Source organism: Ruditapes philippinarum, unplaced genomic scaffold, assembly GCF_026571515.1.
Source record: "Ruditapes philippinarum isolate M1 unplaced genomic scaffold, ASM2657151v2 ctg5184_1_1_1_1, whole genome shotgun sequence".
Classification (NCBI taxonomy): Eukaryota; Metazoa; Mollusca; class Bivalvia; order Venerida; family Veneridae; genus Ruditapes; species Ruditapes philippinarum.
Window position 1 is genome coordinate 46633 of NW_026856249.1, and position 21557 is coordinate 68189.

A 21557-nucleotide genomic window follows, 5' to 3' on the forward strand; every position below is an offset into this window, starting at 1 on the left:
TTTCAGTTTAAACAATCTGGATTATAAGCTCTAGTAAGAATAATATATGATATTGAATAACAGTCATTTTTCACTTTACTTTAATTATTATATATCAACCATGAGCGGGCAGATAGTATCAGTTTCAATACCGGTTTAGTTTGAGCTGCAATATGATCTGTAGAAAGAGTATATGATTTGAACGAGGGGGTGTGCTTTCTTTTTTGTATAAAAACACTGTCCCTGTCGTAACAGAATGAAACCCCAGAATAAATGAACCAATGAATGAGCATCTGAATATCATTTTCCATTATTTTCCCTTTTCCTGTCGTCATAATAAGTAAACCCCAGAAAAAATGAAGCCAATCAACGAGCATGCTCTGTTTTATCTCCTATAGACAATGTATGGAAAGCCATGGCTGTCAATATATGAAACCGAAGTAGCATTATATAAGTTGTTTTACACATTATATGATACAAGTTCTTCAATGTATGGTACGATAATAGCCATGTATGGAACCGGATGTCCTTTTAAGTCCTGTTAACACACTGTACATTTATTGGTCTGACGCATTTTCTAAAGGAAGGTCTCCGAACTTTTATATTAAGGAAATTAATATTAGCATAGCAATTACTAGCTTGTATTTATTGGTCTAAAGAAAGGTCTCCGAACTTTGATATTAAGGAAATTAATAGTAGCTTAGCAACAAACGTATGACATTCGTGAATACCCATAAATGTCACAAAGAGTGTGATGTCACCTACCGGGGATGAGGAGGCGGTGAAAATATAGAAAAATCGTGTTAATGGCCATTCTTGGTGACTGAAGATTTCGACCGTCCTTTTTAAATATGACAATGTATCAGACAGTATAGTTCCGGAGTTGAAATACATTTATTTGACATATCTTTTTTGCAGTATTGTATTTTTTCCCACCCTTTGCGAATTCAAGACATTATGACAATCTAATGTTTTGGTAATATTATTGGTAATATTTCTTGTGAAACGCGTTATAAAAAAGAACAAAAAAAACAGTCAACACAATGAAAATTATTCCATTTCATTAAAATATATTTCACCAATTTACAAAACCGTCTTGAAACAGTCTAATAAACATAATATTTCTCAAAAAAAAGCGGGAGATTATCAAACATAACCAAAGTCACGAAACACTTAAACATTAGTAATTTATTTAAACATATTCGTTTATTACTTTATTACTTATATAAAATGTTGAAACATTTTGAATATAATTTTTTTTAGATAAATTCACCTATGATTAAAGGGACTCTCCGCTGAGTTTTTGTTTGACATGACGGGACTGGAAATAATTTTTTTGAGATTAATGTTCCATTGATGTAGATTCAGACCAATAACTTGTGTGCAAAATTTGAGATCATATGCTCACTCCGTTTATCCGGAATAATTATTCTAATTGTGAAAAATGACTCCAAAACTGAAAAGCGTTGCAACGCTTTTGTCTCAAATTGGGCTGAGTGTAGCACAAAAATACGATTTTCAATTTATTTCTCAGTACATTTCTGAATTATCGTTTGCTCATTGGCGACGCCGGTGAGCGGCGTCGTCTATTATGGAACGCTTTTTATTTTTGCCTATGGAAGGAGCTGTTATTATTAGCAGTAAATTTCATGTTGTGTAAATTAGTTTTATTTTGATTCGTAAAAATCAAGTAAACAAATGTGTTGTTATATTTGTATTTAATAACTTTATGTAAAAAGCATGTGCATTGTGATATTATTTTCACGAAATTGCGGGTTAAGTTTAACAGCTTGTCCCTTAGTTTTAATGACAATACTAAAACCCGGATTTCGAATATCGTTGTGGTCTAGATTGAGGCCGTATCATTTATACATTTTCAAAATTTTCCTACAAGAAGAAAGTTCACCTGCAATTGAGTATAAGGATAGGTAATGAAACTGTTGTAAACGATTATCCTATTGATTTTATCCTTATTACATTTATCTGTTGCGCAGAATGGTTGTTTTTACAAAGTGTACCAGTATCCGGATGTTGAAAGCTATCCGATTTTCTGCAATTACTGCTGACACATGGCCATCTATTTTTTTATGAATACTTTACCTTTAATTTGCATGGCTTGATAAAATTGAAACCTGCAACATTTCATAATTTTGCTGTTTATCGTGTTCTTTTGGGTTTCAGGTTTTCTTTATTTTAAGGGGAAGTAACTTATGTTTACTAAATTATCTGTTCTTTTCTGTCTATCTTAGGTATTACTTATAATACTATTTTTGTTGTATATAATTCACCAGTTGTAAGGTCATCAAAAGCATGTTAATGTTAATGTTAGGATTTCATATTTATTTAATATAAACTGGGAATTATTAATGTTATGTGCATGTACATGTATATTCTTAGACAGTAGTATTATATTGGTATGTTGAGACTTATAATTTTTCTGCATTTAAAGAGATACAGTTATGTCATTATTATTAAAGGGATGAGACTTTCATTTAAAGTTATAAATTGATAAACATGTATTGATTGAAAATGTCCTTAAAACTTGGATCAAGCAATATAATTAATAAAGTCTCAAAAATCATATTCTGAATAGTTATTCTATTTTTTTCTAACATGTGCATAGTTTTGAAAAGGACAGCTTCTGTCTTATCTATATGTAATGAAGAGACACCGGTCTCAACCTCCAGGTCTCCTGAGTCAACGCGACAACAGACTGTACATAGAGTAGATTGTTACTTGCCCTTGAATAAATTTGTGCACTAAATTTATAGTGGGTGATTTGTGCCACATGAAAACCAACATAGTACAAAAAAGTAACTGGGCGCCAGATGAAAAACATGAAAAATACAATCTACCACAAAGTGGTTTGTTTGTTGCATTTTCATGTTTTTGCCCGGTGCCCTTGATGCAAAATACAAATCAGCCTTCATAAAATTTCTTCTTATGTTGGTCACAGGTTAATGAGTTCTGGTCAAGCTCAAAGTTTTTCTCATCCTATGACTGCATATAAGCATGAGTTCAATTTCCTATGCTCTGTAACATAAGAAATTCACGAACACAAATCGATATAGTGGGGAAATATGTTGTGGTTTAGAACTGTTTCATTATTAAAGAGAAAATGTGTAGCAGGACGGATAGCTCAGTTGGTCTTCTGAAAGTCATGGGTTTGAGTCATGGTCAGGCAGTTTCAGTCAGGGTTTAGAAGTGGTTTTTCAATTGACACATGTTTGATTCATTTAACAGATTGCATTATTTGAAATGGACAAAGGCAGTATTGCATGATACTTTTAGATCTACAAAGGGCATTTGATACAGTTGAACACACTATCCTGCACATGAAGAAGTTGTTTTTCTTTTTCTTCATGAAACTTCAAGCATCTGCCATATATAATGACATTCTTACATGGTTTAAGTCTTATCTCTGATAGTAGCTGGTTGATGTGGCTGGTACTTATTCTACTACTGGCTCTGAGTACCTATGCTGTCCCCCTGATGTTCATTTTAGGTCCTCTTTTATGTCTAATATATGTCAATTACATGTCTTCAACCCTAAGCAATAAGCTTTTATTATAATGCACAGGCACGAGTATCAGACCTTGGATGAAAATATATGGCCAGATTGAAAAAAAAAACCTGTGTTCATCTTAAAAGTGTCAACAACCAAAATAAAATGTAAATAATGACCCCCTTTAAAAATATACTTCAAGTTGAAAGTATATTTTTAAAGGGGATCATTATTTACATTTTTTGTTTTGGTTTTTATAAACACAGTTTTTTTTTATCAATCTGGTCATCTGGTCATATTTTTTTCTTCCCAGGTCCGATACTCGTGCCAGTGATTATATGCTGATGACTCAGGAATCCTTGTGTCTCATAAATTAAATCTGAAGAAATTCTTTCTTATAACATGAGTCTTATAAGATTGCTTAATTGACTATAAATTGCCTTTGCATCTTGGCAAGACAGAGTCTATTCTTTTTTGGTTTAAGTTTCAACTTAACCTGGCCCTAGCCTCCAGGTCACATGTAATGGTACTGCTATAAAGTACACATCTTTTGTTAAGTATTTAGGTGCAAATCTGGATCAAATTCTTTTGGCGTCGCCCTTTGATGCTTTGCATCAATGCTTTTCTTGTTTCTGTTTGAAATGCTCAAGCAGGTCTAAGTTAAATCTTGAAATTTCGTGTTTTTAGGCTTTTGGACCTGAGTGGGGTTCCTTTAAGCTTAAAACCACCGGAAAAAAAGGCATATAAGTCATAATCGCATAGTTAACGTGTGCAATACCAATTGAAGAAAAAGTGTAATATTTATTTCACATAGCTAGAAAACACAACCGAAATCCTGTGACAATTATTAACCGAAATGTATGCAAATTTAGGAGCTCGCAATTTTACAGCTGCAATTTAACTTTATCTTAATGAAATACAATCTACTCTGCGTATCTACCGAAATGGTATGCAACCGGCAACTCCTTTATATCTACCGCAGTAATTGAATCAATTCTCCTCATTAACATGTAATTACGATAATATTGGTATAATAATTGTTCGCTAATTATTTCAACCCAATGACAAAAAAGGACAGAAAGAAAATCCCAAGAAACTTGTATGCAATATGCAACTGAAATATCTGAAGTGTTTTGAAAAAGTTTCACAGACATTTATAACTGGCAGACATGAATATTGGCCACAGCCATGCTCAGTTAAAATTTATCATGACAACCGTGGTCTTAAGACATTGGAGGCCTGGTTGAACATGCTAGAGTAATGTCAAGCTCGAATATTTGGGGCTTAACGGTAACAAAGTATGCATTGTAACATAAATTTGCGTGAAGTTGAAAGTTAGCCCAAGAGTTGCCGTGCCTCTTTACGGAATGCAAATGGGGGAGACGATTGCATGTCTCCTAATGAGCCAAAATATTTCAAGGAGATCAAACTTTAGAAAACTGTACTAGGATTTGAAGACTAGAAAAAAGATTAACCAATCAAGTTGTAATTAACATGTAATGTGTGATTGTAGTTATTATTACCATAATTCTACTGCTTGAGCGGTATGGGCTATTTCTGCATATTCTGACTTCTGGTGTTTGCAATGTGTGTAAATTAACTTTACAATATTTTACTCTAAAATACATTTTCAAAATTTTCATGATAATCAATCAGCATGAATCTGGAGGCGTGCTGCCTTCAGATATTCGGTTCGAATGCAAAGAACATTATTTACCACGCTAAAATAACCTAAAGTGATTTTTTCAACAATCAATGTTCCTTTCCATTTTTTAATGTATTCTTTCTCACGATTACAAAATGATAATAAAATCACGGTATGATATCCTTTTATCGAAACGGGACGTCTTAATTAGTCCTCGATGTTTTGATATTTCCTGAAATCCGATTAATGAATTTATTAATACATGTAATACAAACTGTCCTCGGAGCTAGATTTCAGACTTTCCCTTCTCGATCAAAGACATAGAAATGACTTAAAAACTTCATTTACCTAATTCATTTAATACATTTTATTAATTAGCATTAAGTAACAGATAATTGAGCGTGTACTAAGTAAGAAAGACATAAATAAATTAAGTCACTTACCATGCACCCTTTTAAATTTTATCTTTCAAGTTGACCAAAATATCATCATAAATTTCGCTAGAATTCTTTGATAACATTTAATAAGAACCCCACGTCAATTATCTCTTGCAGTCATGTTTTAACTAGAAGTTGTTAGTGCTGGTAAACAAAACAGACCGATTATTTATCATTTTAATTTGACATAAATAATATGTTTTTATTGTTTTCATAAGATATCGTAGAGTATCGTATTTTCTCATTTAGTGTTGACACACGTCCATTCAGAACCGCTATACAACCCGCTGGGTTGGGCCAACAGGTTTAATGATGTGGGCAGTTTGACACCGGATCGTTAAATGATTTATCCCTAATAAACACGTTAGATTATTTCTCACGTGTGGGGAAAAAATTAGACTTTAAAGGCTCATTATGCCCAAGAAATGCTTAATTTTTATTTCTCGAAAGTTTTTAAACGTTGGTGTTCTTTTATAAATTCCAAAAAGTTACCCATTGACTTATTACATGAATTATCTTTTGCATATGTTGCTTTTTGGCATATTTGAATTAGTATTTTGTATGGAAGACAAAACTAATACTTTGTTTACATGTTAAAAAAATATTTCACATTTATCGCTACTTCCTTCAGGTTACAATAGCACCTAAAATTCACTTAAACCATTATTTAAATCTTATAAATTTCATGTTTGACCTTTCTTATTTAAGAAGTAAAAATATATTTATATCTGACGCATAATGGGTCTTTAAGAAGGGTAAATTACAATAGTTTAGAAAATATATATGTATTTACAATAGATAAATGTATGTTCTACGCAAAATATGAGGCTTTTATAATACATTGTATGTATCGATACTTAACCTTTAATCTACTGGAATCGAAAATGATTGACCGTGCATTCTGTCCATGACTCCGTTTCATAGAACTTATGACAAACTATAGGACTAACTTATAATAGGACCGTTTCAATAAACATTTTCATATTCAGTAAAAGTTTAAGTTCATTCTCCAAAAAATGGTCACAAAATACAATAGCACGCACTTTTGGTCTTAAGATATATTTTAGACTTTCTATGCAACACAGCCAATTTTCTCTACACTGTTTGCTGACTAATTTTTATCTTGGTACATGTGTATTCCCAAAAATTAATAAAAAAAAATTAAATCTGTTTTAAGTCAATTTAAGAAATTCAGCAGGTTAAGAATAAAACCGCGCTAAAGAAACGTTTTCCTTATCAGACAAAAAAAAATCATAACTTCTAATAAATAAAATGTCTTGATGGCGTGCTTCTGTAAAAGATTAACAGTCCTTGTTCCAAATCAGGCGCATATTATATCTACTGTAATGAATATCAGATCCATTTTGACGTACACTATAAGCTTTCCACTCAACTATCATTTAACAAAATTAAAATCACTCACGATTACGCCTTTTCATGTCTGGCCGTTAAGGGAATATGGTAATAATGATGATAATGATGATGATGATGATGATGATAATGAAGAAGAAAAAGGAGAAGAAGACGGTGATGAAGATTGTAGTGTTGGTGATGAAAGTATAGTAGTAGTTGAAGTAGTAGAAGAAGAAGAAGAAGAAGAAGAAGAAGAAGAAGAAGAAAAAGAAGATGATGATGATGATGATGATGAAAAAGTAACGAAATTAATTAAATTACTTTGACTAATTGTGATGTCAACGCTATAAAATAAGATGAAACTAAACAACATGTGTATAAAGTTTCGCTATTTAATGCCGCCGATAAAAATTAGGGAAAAGAGTATCTTTTAAAAGCTAGTATATCACGAAGGCAATAAAATAAACAAAGCATTGGGACAGAAACAGTGTTATTATTAGCTCAGCGTCATGGCTTTTAAAAACAAAACAAAACAAAAAATATTTTCCCGAAAATAGTCAAAACGTTATTCTTGGCTAAAAAGCCACCAGGATCGCTGCCACACCTAAAATGGTTAAACACGATATCTACTTTCTAATACTTACCGTATACATCCAATTTATATAAATCGCCTGATTTTGGTAACTTTTATTTGCATACCCGCTGTGAAATTACCCGTCTTTTCATTTGTTATACAATCGTTTGCCACAGGAACAATAAATTACCGACTAAAAAGGCGGATGAATACAAACAGTCGAGTTATCTTACCTAATAAAGGGTGGAAAATGAAATTTTATCTTATTAAGGGGCAGTAATCGTTACATAGACATCAAAAAGGCTGCTAATTTGGGTCCTGATTCAACACGACCTTTTGAAAATTGGTAACAGTAAATTTTAAACGAACGCTGGAAGATTAAAGAACTCATTCATTTATTTTTTTTGTTCACAAAATTTATTCGTCCGAACCGATATACCTCAACATCAGAAGTTTTCCGATTTTTTTTTTAATTTGTCAAATTCAAAGAGATTGTAATGAAATCTTAATTGTGGCAAAACATGAATTTAACATTACAAGACTAGAGAGAAACCAAAAACTGCGATCAAAATTTGGTGTGCTTGTCTGTATTAGGGATTAGTATATAATTTGATTTTCGGCATCGATAACACGCCCGCAATATCTATATCATATGATTTCACCCAGATATTTTTACAATATAAAAAGAAGAAGAATAAAATAAGTGATAAGCCGATTTTTGTTCATCAACGTTTTATCATATTATCAATACTGTATAATTTTCTTTTCTTGGCTTAAAATGTGAATTTCACTTAATATCAACTTTTTCGAAAAAAGGGGTATTCATGACCTTTGAAGCATAAAGGCTTATGATTAAAGGTGGCATAATTGTGAGATTTTATGCGTTGTTTTATTTTTTCGTACCAATAATAACGTGAAGAAGATACTAATACAGTTATATCGTGTTACAAAGAGTGCTACCGCGTAAAAGATGTTAAACACTTCAAGAAAGAATATAAATGCGAATGGACGAACGGACAGACCACCAGGATAAAAGAACAAAAATCAGTAAAAAAGAATTTACTAATAAGTGTAACTAATATGTACGTCATAGCGGTTTTACAGGTTGTCGATTTAGTTTCTGCGGTATACCTATTTCATCCCTAGTGTAATGGGTGTTTAGAGAGAGTTAATTTGACAGTTAATCTATATCGTATTTTAAAGAGATAATATTTTAATTAAATTTTGTCACGTTCTTAGGTTTATTTTTATTTCAGGGATTTTATGAATGGAAATTTTAGTTTCCGGGAGATATAAAATGCTTATTACATTTTCGTTTTAAATAGATTCAAATTACATCGTAATTTCCTGGGTTTTAGTTATGCTTATACTCTCAATTCAGGTAAAGGGCTTGAGATGAGGTATAAACTTGTCTTTAAGTGTCATGAGTCAATTTTTCAAGTACCCGAAAGTTGTAAATGTAAATAAATTGTTCTCTAGCCTATTGGTAAACAGCCGTAAACTCGTCCTCTCGCAATTCGCAAACAGGAACACTATGTAAACCTTTCATCCGCCTAATTACATTAATAATACCCAGATCATTTTCAGAGTCGCATTGTAAACAAAACGGTGCAAGTTTATAAGACGGAGTCAATTTACAATTTTCGGCCATTCGATTATTGTCTTGCTGATTGGTAGACATTGCAAAGATTTGTGTTAATAGGTTTCAAGTGAGTTTTCAATTAAAGGCTGTGTCGATTTGAAAATAATTTTATTAACTTCATTCAGTGAAAAACTATTCCAGTTGTACATCAACATCTTTAATTAAACATAAATACTAAAAAAATAATATAAATACAGTTACATTCGAAGTGAGCTTACAAAAAATAACGCTGTAAAAGGAAATAACGTAACAAGAAACACATTGACAACGTTGACGTGAGAAAATTATGCCAAAATCGTTTCTAGTAAATCGGAGTGACAGACTCAAAACTACAGGTAACCAAATTTAATAATAAAATGTATTTTTATGTAACCACTTTAGCTTTAAAATTGATAAAAATACTGAATATTTATGTAAGGTTTTTATTTGTTTTGAGGAACGCAACAGAAATTTACAGTAAATTGTTTTTGTTACTTGGTTACTTAATATACAACATAGTAGATGTATCACGTAACAGAACGTGACAAAATTATATAAATTACTAATCACTTTCAAGATTGAAAACAAAAACAAAAACAAAACACAAAACAAAACAAAAACAAACTGTTCAAGGGAGGGCTTTTATTGGTAAAATTCAAGCGGAAGAAAAATATATGTAGTATAACTATAAGAAATGTTAAAATATTCCACAATTTTGTAAAGTTTGTGAAGTTTTGTTTTTATTGCGAGACAAACATTTACTGAATTTATTATTTTTTTGATTTATTGATAATTCAGAAATAACTTGTGGATAGAAAAAACGAAACGTAATAATAATAAGACAATGTGTGGTAGTAGATAATCATGAAAGCCCCTTGTGGCGTCATGGTTGAGGCATTAGGAGGCGACTAAAATGGGTTTGAAATACCCGAGTCTATGTATCTCTTAGCTCCAGCAGGTGTGATGGTTTTAACCTCTGGTGTTGCTTTGAAGTTAAAAACACCCGAGGTTAGTCAAAATCATAGTTCCTGTTTCGGCACTATATGACCTATACTGTGATGGTGCGCCGTAAAACCAAACACACAAACAAACAAACAATGATGAGGTTATGTAATTCATACAAAATTGTCATTTATGATGTAAGTTTCCATTAAGAAAATCAGATAAGATATAAAGGAAATAAGTCATGACAGCGGGAAATTATTCACAGACAAATCACACTGAATAACGGCATGAAGCAGCCGGGACTCGAACCACGGGTCTCTGAATTGCCGGTCCAGTATGCTAACCATTACTACATAATGTATAATGTATATATATATGACCTTTTTTTTAATACATACCTGAACAACAACAAAAAATATTTGATTTACATATTAATTACACGGTGCAATTGCCTAAGATTTTCATGTACAGTGATAAAATGAATGATTTTGTAAAGTATTTCCGTATATTTAAAATCCAAAATAGGGTATTGTACAAAAATGAACTGTACTCGGGTGACGACATATCAAGAAGAGTATGGATACGCATAAGTATAAATTAAGAATATATGGTAAAGCATAAATGAAATAGGTAAGTAGGAATGAATAAGAAAATAATAGTAAATAAAATATGTAATTCTAAAGCTATGATAGAATATGAACAAAAATGTGTGAATTAAGTATGAATAAAAAGGCATGAATTTAGTATAAATCATTAGGTATGACTAAAGTATTAATTTAAAGGTATGAATAAAGAATCAATGGAAAACTATGAATAATGTTATAAAGTATAAATAAAAAGCTATGAATAAATCAATTAATAAGGTATGAATGAAGCATAAATGAAAAAAGATCGATTAAAGGCACTTTAAAATGTTTGATAAAATGTAAATAAAATAATGTGATAGGGTGTAAAACAAACGAAATTGTAAATACAAAAAAAGGAAAAAAGTAAGAAATGGAAAATACAATCTACAAGGATATGATTTTTTTGCTAGAATAATATAATGCAGAAACATATTTTACCATTTTGCACACGCACGTGACCGTTTTATTATGAACGCTTACCAAATTTAAGATAATGGGCATATTTTAAACAGTACGTATTTTGTTTATAGGCGGACACAATTGTTTATTATCTTATCATTATTGAACAAAAACACGCGAATTTCGTGCAAAAAAAAATCCCACCCTTTTATGGGAAGAAAGAAGTGAGTTGAAAATTTGCAGACGTATAAAACAACAGACAGAAACAAAACATACATAGTTAAAAATAAAGCCAAAAAACACAAAAGTTATTTACTAATCTAAGTAATTCAAACCATTAACAGAACTAAAGGAAACGCATACACTTAAAAAAAATTAACGGAAGACGTTTGAAAAAAAAAGTCAAATCCTAAAACAACGGAACTTCTTCTGAAATGAAAATGTGTGCAGGACAGCGCTTGGCTCCATTATCCCTCTTAGGACGATTAAAGCAGCAGCCTCTAGATTCATGATTTTTTAAAGTAAAACATTGTAAAATAAATGAAGTGTCATGTGACAAACAATACTTACAAATCCTGTTAATTACCAAAATGAGGTTAAAATATGTCAAAATACCTCTTACTGCGTTAGTCACGCAGTAGAAATGTGGTGATAAATATTGCAAAATCAGTCATTAATCGAATAAAATATGTAAATTTTTACTGAATTCTTGAATCTTTTACTTTTCTTAAAATCTAAGAGCACTTTTCTAGTGCTTTTTTTATTTATTTTTAAGTTTTATTTTCTTAAAATATTTTGTCTCACCTTGAGGCGTGCGGCTTTAAAACCACCTCACGATTGCTGCATTCAATTATTACCTTATAGTCTAAATATAGAATTTCCTAAAATCAAGATACATCCAGTTCATTCGGTGAGCAACAATGCCTTAATCTGGTCAAATTAATTAATTAATTGATTAATTTAAACGCGCCCGTAATTCTTAAACAAGGCCGCAAATGAATAAAACAACGGTTCGGATAATATATTTGTTTCTACTAAATTTATTTCTTTTCTTTTAAAGAATTTAAGAAAAAAAAACAAATTGATAAATATTTTTTTTTAAAAGTTTTTCGCAAGTTTACAAGTTCAACAGTCATATTTCGATCGCACTTCAGTGCGAGAAGTGCTGTACATATGTCACTTTTTTGTATAACAACATTGGGAAATTTATTGCATTTAACGCAGCGCACTTTTATCAGTTGTAAAAAAAAACAAACATTCCGCTTAGGGTATGATACACTATTTTATAAATTTTCATATTTGTTCACTACCGACAACTATATTAAATTATGTTCAAAAAGTCAAAGACGTTGTTCAAATCAGTTAAAATCAAATTTAATTTATTATATAGTTAGAAATCGCAAGAAATAAGAAAGCCAAACCCGTTTTTTTAAAAAAAATATTAGTATTATCTTTATTGCAATTTTGAGGTAATAAAAATCTTATTCAGAGCTTTATACATAAGTTTGCTACTTTTTTTTCATCGCATAAAAAATTACACCTTAAAAAGTTGTATTTTACCTTAGTCATTTGCGAGAATAAATATTCAAATTCTAATGTAGGAAAACATATATCAAGGGCTATTTCTCAATCTTGACTGAAGCCAAATCAGTGTTAAACAATCCTATTCGAGCTATTAAACGGCTGAAACCCTATATTTGCGGTTATCTTTCTAATGGTAATGAGGCAATGTCCACTTTACTGCTTCGACTGGTTTTTGGTTGAATCTGACCAGCTCTCCAGTGCCCGAAAACCATATTTAGTGCCCCCGCGAGACCGGATCTTGTTTCCGTATGACAAATTTAATGGTTCGTGCACTACCCATTTCGACCCCGTTTTTCTTTGAAAACGCCCAATGGTGAGACATAAACAGGTCTGTTCTTTTGATCTCTCTATTGTGGATCTTAAAGCCCCCATCTAGAATACTAATGACATTAAATCAGAAGTAATTTGCTTTAAATTTGAATCTTATTGACTTAAAACAGGGATAAAAGTCCGTGATAGCGGTTACTTTAAAAGTTTGCAGGTGCTTGTTAACTCAATTTATAGAAATTTGAATACAAACAAAGATCATAAACATTAAAAAGTAAATTTAACTTTGAAAGAAGAATTAAACGCCTACTTATTAAGCTTTTAATCCCGTAGATTTATATGTGTGTCGCAATTTTGCGTTGAATTTGTCGGTACTATGTCTGAAGCGCTGACATTAAGCCCACGTGAAACGGAGAAGATTCTTTTGAAAAGAAGAAGTAGCTTACATTTAAAGAGTACTTACATTTAAATAAAACCATATAAAATATGTTTTATGTTAAACTGTAAGTAAATGAACATTTGCACCCTTAGACAGTCCGGTTTTTTTTATATTTTTTACGATCTATTTCTTCTTCTAAAAGTATATTTGGCCTGAAAAAAAGGCGGGTTAATCACCAGTAACTAATTAAATTGTTCATATACCGATTATATACTCACCGATAAGTTTCCCGTACTTTTATTTTTTTCTTAAAACAGCCAAATAAGTTTTTTTAACGTAATGGAAACAGTTTTGAATTGGCACTTTAAAAACTAAAGACACAAACATAATTCATCATACATGGACAGAGGGGAAATATCAAGTTTAAAAGGTACATAATACTATGTAGTGTTTTCTTTGATAGTTTAAATAATGTTCAGTTTCACTTTCAATTTACTGCTACATTAAACCATTCTCTACGCCTCCCAGGAGCGCAAGTGACCCCTTAAATATTAACGCTTTACTCTGGGTGTCAAAACGTAGCGCATGGTAATTGTGAAGCATTGTTTTAAACTCATAATTAACCGAGTATAAACAAATAAAACCTGACAGTTCCTGATTAGAACGCGCAGTGATATCAGATAAGTGATAAAGCTACAAGAGCGCTACCAATCACGGACGGCCTAATAACCACTTAAATAAACAGGTGGCTTCCACCAAATAAATAGTTCTGAATGTTTTCGGTATTTCATGCAACAAGTGTCTAATATGTGAAAAGTGTTTGGAATTTACAAAATAAAAACATATTTTGGTGATAAAATTTATTAATTGAACAAAAGGTAAACGTTTTTAATCTAAGCGTTATATTTCATTATCAATAATTATTTTTCGCGTGAAGGAAAAAAAAACTATTTTCTCTGCTAAGTTTAAAATTGATGAAAGATAGGCACTTGGTTATACATCCAAATAAAAATAATAATCCTGTTTATTCATCTCTCTTTCGATTTTATTTGTTACGTTTTATTATAATATACAAAATAACTAAATTATCTTGTTACTTTTATAGTTGGTGTTGTTTAACTTAAAGCCTATGTTTAAACAAGGTCTTTTATTTAAAACATTTCCATCCACGTAATAGTGGAATCAATAATAATAATTACAACAAAGTCAAATGATATTGAAGATAATTTTCACAATTTTATGATGATAATGCAGATGATAATTGGGAATGTTTTCTTAATTTCTATGACAATTTAGATTTATATATGCCAATGTTATGAAAATAATAAACATTATCAATTGATAATTTGAAAAATAACAGATTACTGTCTGTCATGAGGATCATTTACGCAAAGTGAAAAAAGTATAGGCGCATGATAAAAAAATGTTGATAATTGATTAATTGATTATAAACAGTGTATAATTTTTTTTATTAGAATTGTCATTTATGATTGTTGTAAAAATTCACTTAGTCAGCATACCCTGAGATTCATACAATTTCTTCGAAAACTTTTGTTTTCAAAGTCAAGCAAATTGTACTGTTAAAGCGGGTATCTCATAGCTTTGAAAAAGTAAGTGCTTAAAGAAATTATAAAAGTCTCAATATCAACGGAAATTGAAACGTTTTAAACTACGCTGGAATAGCCCTCATACTGAATACTGTTTTGTAAAATAAGTTATCATCTGAGATTTTAACTTCAATCATGTTTTATGTTTTACTCTCAGTGTGAAAAGAATATATACATTAATTATTTTCTAAAACAAATATTCTAAACTACTTTATGTATTAATATAACTGGAAGCGCGCGCTGCTTTCATTATAATTCTTTATTGTATGATTTAATTAAACAAGTGTGTATTTCCATATCGCAGGTTCAAATAGATAACAGTATCAAGGACATGACTGATATTTTAACCATTGCAAATTACTTGTAATGTTCCATTAAATGATTGTTAAACAGGATGGCCACTAACATATTAATTGAAGTAGCCACTTCAAATGGCCATAAAATTTCGCAAGATACCGTATCAGGCTTTTATGGTTCTATACGGTTCCCAGGTCTGATAAGCCCGAGGAGCGAGTTGTTTGAATTATAATAATAAATTCAGAAAAGGGGACATCTATCTGATAATGTTAATAAGCCGTGTGATGGTTCCTGGGAAGAATGAAAATTAAAGACATTTTGGCGGTCATTTGATTAGGAATGAAATGTGCATCTTGTACAAGATGTTTAAATAACACAATTTAATACATTTTTGAGCTATTTTAACCTAAGTTTTAATAGTTCAACTAGCTTTAAAGAATATCAGAAGTAAAAAAACCCAACAAAAACATAAATTTAAAGAGTAAAATTTGTTTTTTAGGTCATACGGCGGTTTTCCTGCTCAGTCTGACAAAAAAAATCAAAAAAATCTGGTATTTCAGACTCAAGCGGGCACATAAGTATGTAGAGCTAGGTGGTTAGCTTGTTGAAATGAGAGAAGTTCCTGGCGGGATTCAAACCCGAAACTGGAATGAAATGCGTTCAACGTCTGCGACCTTAACTACTCGGCCGCTATATGATACTCATTTATTTCTATATACTGCATGTTGTGAGATATGTACGGTAAAACTTTGCAAAAATAGATAAATATTAAATAAATATTAAACAATATTATTATGAGCAGTTCAGAGATGATCTTTGTCTACCGGATATATGGGGGTAATTGTTTAATAAAAACGGAGTCAGTGTTTTTAAAATAAATGTTGACATTGCATCAAAACATGACAGCAGATCCAGTGAACGCTCCGCGGTCCCCTAGATTAAATGTTGTCTGCGTATTTTGTGTAGATATAAAACATTAAAATAAAATATTTAGAATTTTTTTGGTCTTGCGTAATTCTGTCCTATGACCAGCCCACATTTGCGTAAACAACAACAACTACAAAAATTTCTGTACATAAAGAAATATATATTTTGTTGAAATGTTATAAATATGAATAATTTAAAGATTCAAGCATTTCGTTCAGTATCAATCTTAAAAAAAACAACTTTTTTTACCTGAATGAAGTTATTTATTTTTAACGGAATTTAAAGATTGTACAAAAAAATAAATAAAAAATGAATTAAAAAAATCAGTAGTTATATTTACAAAAATATCAATTTTACTAGGGTCTTTGTAGTACAACAGTAGACATTTAACGCGCGCTAGGAGGTAGCGCGTGACAACACAGCGTTGGTCGCCTGCCGACAGATAACTCGGCTGCTGGATTTAGTGCGCACATTTAAATATAAAACAATAAATATTATTCATATTTTGATAATAATTTTGCGCTTAAGTTTGGAGTTGTCTTTTTTGTAATGTAATTATTTTATATTTTAATACAATCTAATTTGTTATAAATTATTTCATTGTTTAAAGATATGATTCTATACATTTAAATGATAGCAATAGATCTGATGATCTTTGAATTCTTTTTCTTAATACTTTTATTTTCTTTTTATAGAACTTCAAGGAAACAAATTACCGGAATCTTCGCTGGAAACATATTTCAAAATGGCGAGTGTTACTGGACTTCCGGTCTACCAGACGACAGATTCCAACCTGCCGTACAGATACACGACGGACATTCTTTCACCGTACATCAACGCCGGAAGCATGTCTAATTGGCCGTTGAACAGTCTGTCTGTAAATCACTGGAATTATTATAACCTGATGACGTCATTTACGTCGATGTACCACATGAATAACGTCAGATATTCACCAAAGTCACGTGACAGTGGGATTTCATCTCCAAATAGCGTAGGATCTTTAGATTTGTCGATCACAAAATCAATAAAAACAGGTAAGTGCTGTAACTTTTTTTAATTATGAAAATCAAACGCATTTTGCACTAGCATTTCTGAAAATATATGATTATTTGACGTTGGCATAGAGGAAAATCTTTGCTATATCCAAATGATGTCGTTTTAGTTTTCTTAAGGTTCACTGAGGTCCAAAATTATAGAAACATAAAAGTTGAATATTTTACATACAAATGAAATTTTGCTTTAGCTTAGGGCACTTAAAGCAGACGAATTTGCAAATGATAATATAGAAATATTCTCAGATCGTATTTCTGTGTCATTTCTATTCCGATGTAAGTGAAAGACGTTTATTTTTGGGTAATTTTTCACAAATAGAATATACATTTTCTGAAAAACAAAAAACAAAAACAAAAACGAATGATCTGAAATTATGCACATACGCTATTGGTCTAGATCTAGACTTGAAAAGGGAAAGTTTGAAAGTACAGAGAAGGCGTGTGTATAAAATAACTAAAATTATTATCTCTTTTCTTTATATATAAATCTGAATACTTATTTCAGAGTCACCATCCCCCGTGAAACAAAAGCCAAAGTTTGATTTTGCTAACCTTGCAAAGTCTGCTACAGAAGGGAATGATTCCCACCACGACAAACCGCCGGCAAACACAGACGCCCAGATCTTCAGCCGCATGATGATAAATACAGGTTCATTAAGGTATTTGCACTTTAATTTTGTTCAAACACATTCGTTAGGTCCATTGATAAAAGGTGTAGGATTTAAAGTATATATAAACTATTTTGTGGAAAGTAATACAGCTAGATTTTGGCATACTGAGCAGGTGAAAGATAATGGAAAGGCCGTTTTAATATTTCTGTATCCCTTCTTTTCCAGATACAATCCGCTTACAAGCAGTTTCCGCCCGGCTTCTAAACAACAAACCGAAACTTTAAAGAGACCCAGAGGACGAGGACCAGCAAGGTGAGTTAAGACTTTTCTTTTATTTAGAACTATAGACAGCGCAGTTCGGTACAGTTTAGTACAGTGCAGTGTAGTGCATTGCAGTACAGTACAGCGCAGCACAGCACAGCAGCACAGCACAGCACAGTACAGTACAGAACAGTACAGTACAGTACAAAATTAACTTATTGAAGTGGACTGGGTTGAATAACAAGCAACAAAATTGTCATTTGTTAAAGGTATAATAACATAATGACATATCCTAAGCCCAAATGTCACGGGTTACAAAATAATTAAAGGCTTTTCAGCAGATGCAGACCGATTCATTCCGTAATCCTTTGGTCCTTCTTTTCTGTGAAATATCGTTCTGTTCGTTTCACTTTGTTCCTGTTTTGCGTTCCTTACTCACGCCAATTTTTTTACCCATCATGCAATTTATCATGAAAATAAAACAAATGTTAATCAATCTTCATATCAAATACCGTATACAGCTATCAATGCCTTTACGTCCAACGGCGCCATTTTCAATTAAACTTGAAAAACAGAAGTGACAGGATTTAAATTTGCAATTTAATTCGATAATTGGTTGGCACCGGCCATATCCAGGACTGCCGATGGAGTGAAACATATTCACCAATTTACATTACCAGTCATGCACGCAATTAGCGTTTTGTCTGACCTTTTATTTTAACAACTACCTGTTTATATTACAATTTGAAATGGTGATAACGTTTAAAGTTGAAGATATATGGTCGGAAAACGCCATGGGAGTATCTTCAGCGGTATATATAAACGACAGGCACCTGGTCGCTTATATAATTAACAAATTTATGCGTAGAAAAAAAATTCACACGGTTTTCCTTCGATTTTTCGACGTCTGTCATCCCTTCAGTATTTTCAGTTTACAAAATGTTTGTTTTCATACAAAATATCCATATAAAAAAGCTCTTTAAATATTGCTCTTTATGAGATTAAAGAATTTATGCCGATGACGTGATATTTCCGATAAATGATAAATAATTTCCTAGACACTAATAAGAGGATAGAAGTGCATGTATTTTAATTCAAGCACATCTGTATTAACTATCTCAAAGTCCAAATGTTGATAATAATAATAATAATAATAATAATAATAATAATAATAATAATAATAATAATAATAATAATAATAATAATAATAATAATGATAATAATGTTAATAATAATTTAACAATCTTATTACAGGACAAAGAAGGAGTTTATTTGCAAGTACTGTGGTCGCCATTTTACCAAAAGTTATAATCTGCTCATTCATGAACGCACACACACGGACGAACGCCCATACAGTTGTGAGATTTGTGGTAAAGCGTTCAGAAGACAGGATCATCTCAGAGATCACAGGTAACCAAAACATTTCATTACTGTTTTTAACCATATATCATCGACTCGGGTTATATATGCCAACAACCGTTTATATGGTTTGTCAAAGATCTAAGATCTTAGATTTGTTATTTTGCTGATTTTGTGTGTCTTAAGTATGCTTTATCTCGAAAAGACCATTGACTTTTTCTCGCCACGCAGCGATACCTTCTCGCTTCATAAAAATGTAACGTTCGTATATTTGTTAATGATATACAAACATCAAAATTGAATATATATATTTCAAGCAGATCTAAGAGATTTCTGACATAATCCTGTCCATATTACACAAGAAGTGCTCATTGATATTTTTACTTAAACATATCTTATCCGTACGGGTTTTAAAGGTGTTCAGGAAATATCGAGTGTTTCCGTGTACAACAAAAACTGAAAACCGATATCAGCAATATTTTAATTCATTACAATAAATGCATACTACATATATTTGATAAGAGTTAAAATGATATTTAAAAAAAAAAAACAATAATAAAATAGAAACAAGAATAAAAAGAAAAGAAAAAAACAACAACAAAAAACGTCATTGTAGATTTAGTTACAATTTGTATTGGCAGTTCAAGCTATCTCTTAAAAGGAAATAGTTTGAGCAATAAAGGAACATGATATTAGCCTTATAATAACCAATATGCTATCTATATTTATAAAACTTTTTCAGATATATCCATTCAAAAGAAAAGCCATTCAAATGTACAGAGTGCGGAAAGGGATTTTGTCAATCAAGAACTCTCGCTGTTCACAAAACATTACACCAGGTATGCATGATCTATATATATTTAATACAAATGTACATTATTCGGTGTGGTGTTGGTAATTTTCACTCCGCATCACGGCATTAAGCCACGTTGAATTTACCAGAGTAAAGTTCAGCCAACGCATCGATTTGGGCATGGTGTCAGACAGAGTTGCCTTCAATTTCGCAAGGATCTGATAACTTCTGAACCCTACATGTCAGAGAAGCGGTATAGTTCGAATGAACGTAGGATAGATTTCATGAGCAATCGCAACAAAAATGACCTGCATCGCCTGGAATCGAACCCGGGTTGCCCGATTCACAGTCCAGCGCTCTACCTATTGAGCTAACTGGACGGCTTGAATATTTTTGGCACGCCCTGTTTAACGATGTACTTTGTAATTGCAGAAGGAACATGCGCATATTAGTGATGAAAAGTTTCTTGATTCATTACTGCTTTACAAACTGCAATGTGAATTTCATTTCAAACCAAGTTTTTTTTAACAAATAATTGACCTGTGGGTCACTTTTAATTGTTTTTGCAATTGTCTAAAGTAAACGTAATGCTTATTTACCTAATATTTGAGTTCCTTATTTGTTCTTGCACTAAATTTAAAGAAGATTTCTTGTTTCTTTCATTCTAGAATAATTCCGATGGATCGGCCATTTTAAAACCACCACGTGCCACAAAATTAACCAAACAATCAACAGTGATACCTAGACAACAATTATTGAATACGTCATCAGATCATCAAACTCTGATTGCGTCACCAGGGCAACATACTTTGACTACGTCACCAACTCAGATTACAATGTAGGGTTTAAAGTAACCAAAGAAGCTAACAGCGTCTCTTGAAGAAAATATTGTTACGTCACTTCCTTTCTGTCAGTATCAATGTCAATTATCTACCAGGGTTGGCGTTAAATAAACCTCATAAGGGACCATATACAAGTTCCAAGTAGAAGCTCGTATTGCGCCAGTGAACAATTTAGAATCTACTTTTTTAAACCGTTGAATTACAGGACTTTGAAAGGCGGATTTGATGTATTTCTTCAACAGTGTAAATAATGTACAGTATTTATTTTTTGTATATATTGCGCCAAGAGACAGTATTTTTTCATTCCAGTGACCTTTACACGGTACCTCAGCTGAAATATGTGCTATTTTTATATTCACTTTTTATTTATGTGCTATAATATATGTTTCATTAACATTTTTGTCATGATTTCAAAATTTACCCGTTCATTAATTATTGTTGTGCCATTTTGATTAGTAATTATTTTCACGATTCAAATATAAAGAGAATAAAAA

General features: G+C 31.5%; 1 protein-coding gene across 3 annotated transcripts; it reads left to right on the forward strand.

Annotated features, from left to right (window-relative positions):
• Nucleotides 1-9078: 9078 nt before the first annotated feature.
• LOC132745960 (protein odd-skipped-related 2-like) lies at nucleotides 9079-21088 on the forward strand. 3 transcript variants are annotated; one of them, XM_060734993.1, is made up of 7 exons: nucleotides 9079-9470; nucleotides 16841-17179; nucleotides 17703-17856; nucleotides 18034-18120; nucleotides 19324-19479; nucleotides 20171-20267; nucleotides 20890-21088. In XM_060734993.1, exons 1-7 carry the CDS (start codon nucleotides 9422-9424, stop codon nucleotides 21061-21063), a joined length of 1056 nt encoding a protein of 351 aa, XP_060590976.1. In that variant the 5' UTR covers nucleotides 9079-9421; the 3' UTR covers nucleotides 21064-21088. The 3 variants fall into 3 exon arrangements, with proteins under 3 accessions (XP_060590976.1, XP_060590977.1, XP_060590978.1); XM_060734994.1 differs by lacking the exon at nucleotides 9079-9470 and adding an exon at nucleotides 14054-14192; XM_060734995.1 differs by lacking the exon at nucleotides 9079-9470 and adding an exon at nucleotides 16413-16696.
• The last annotated feature ends 469 nt before the right edge of the window (nucleotides 21089-21557 follow it).

What these genes read in the sequence shown, in the direction of transcription:
- LOC132745960 (XM_060734993.1), top strand. Translation starts at nt 9,422, where the DNA reads ATGCCAAAATCGTTTCTAGTAAATCGGAGTGACAGACTCAAAACTACA. An exon ending in CACAAAATCAATAAAAACAG is followed by an intron (nt 17,180 to 17,702) that starts GTAAGTGCTGTA and finishes TACTTATTTCAG; the next exon opens with AGTCACCATCCCCCGTGAAA. An exon ending in GATCATCTCAGAGATCACAG is followed by an intron (nt 19,480 to 20,170) that starts GTAACCAAAACA and finishes AAACTTTTTCAG; the next exon opens with ATATATCCATTCAAAAGAAA.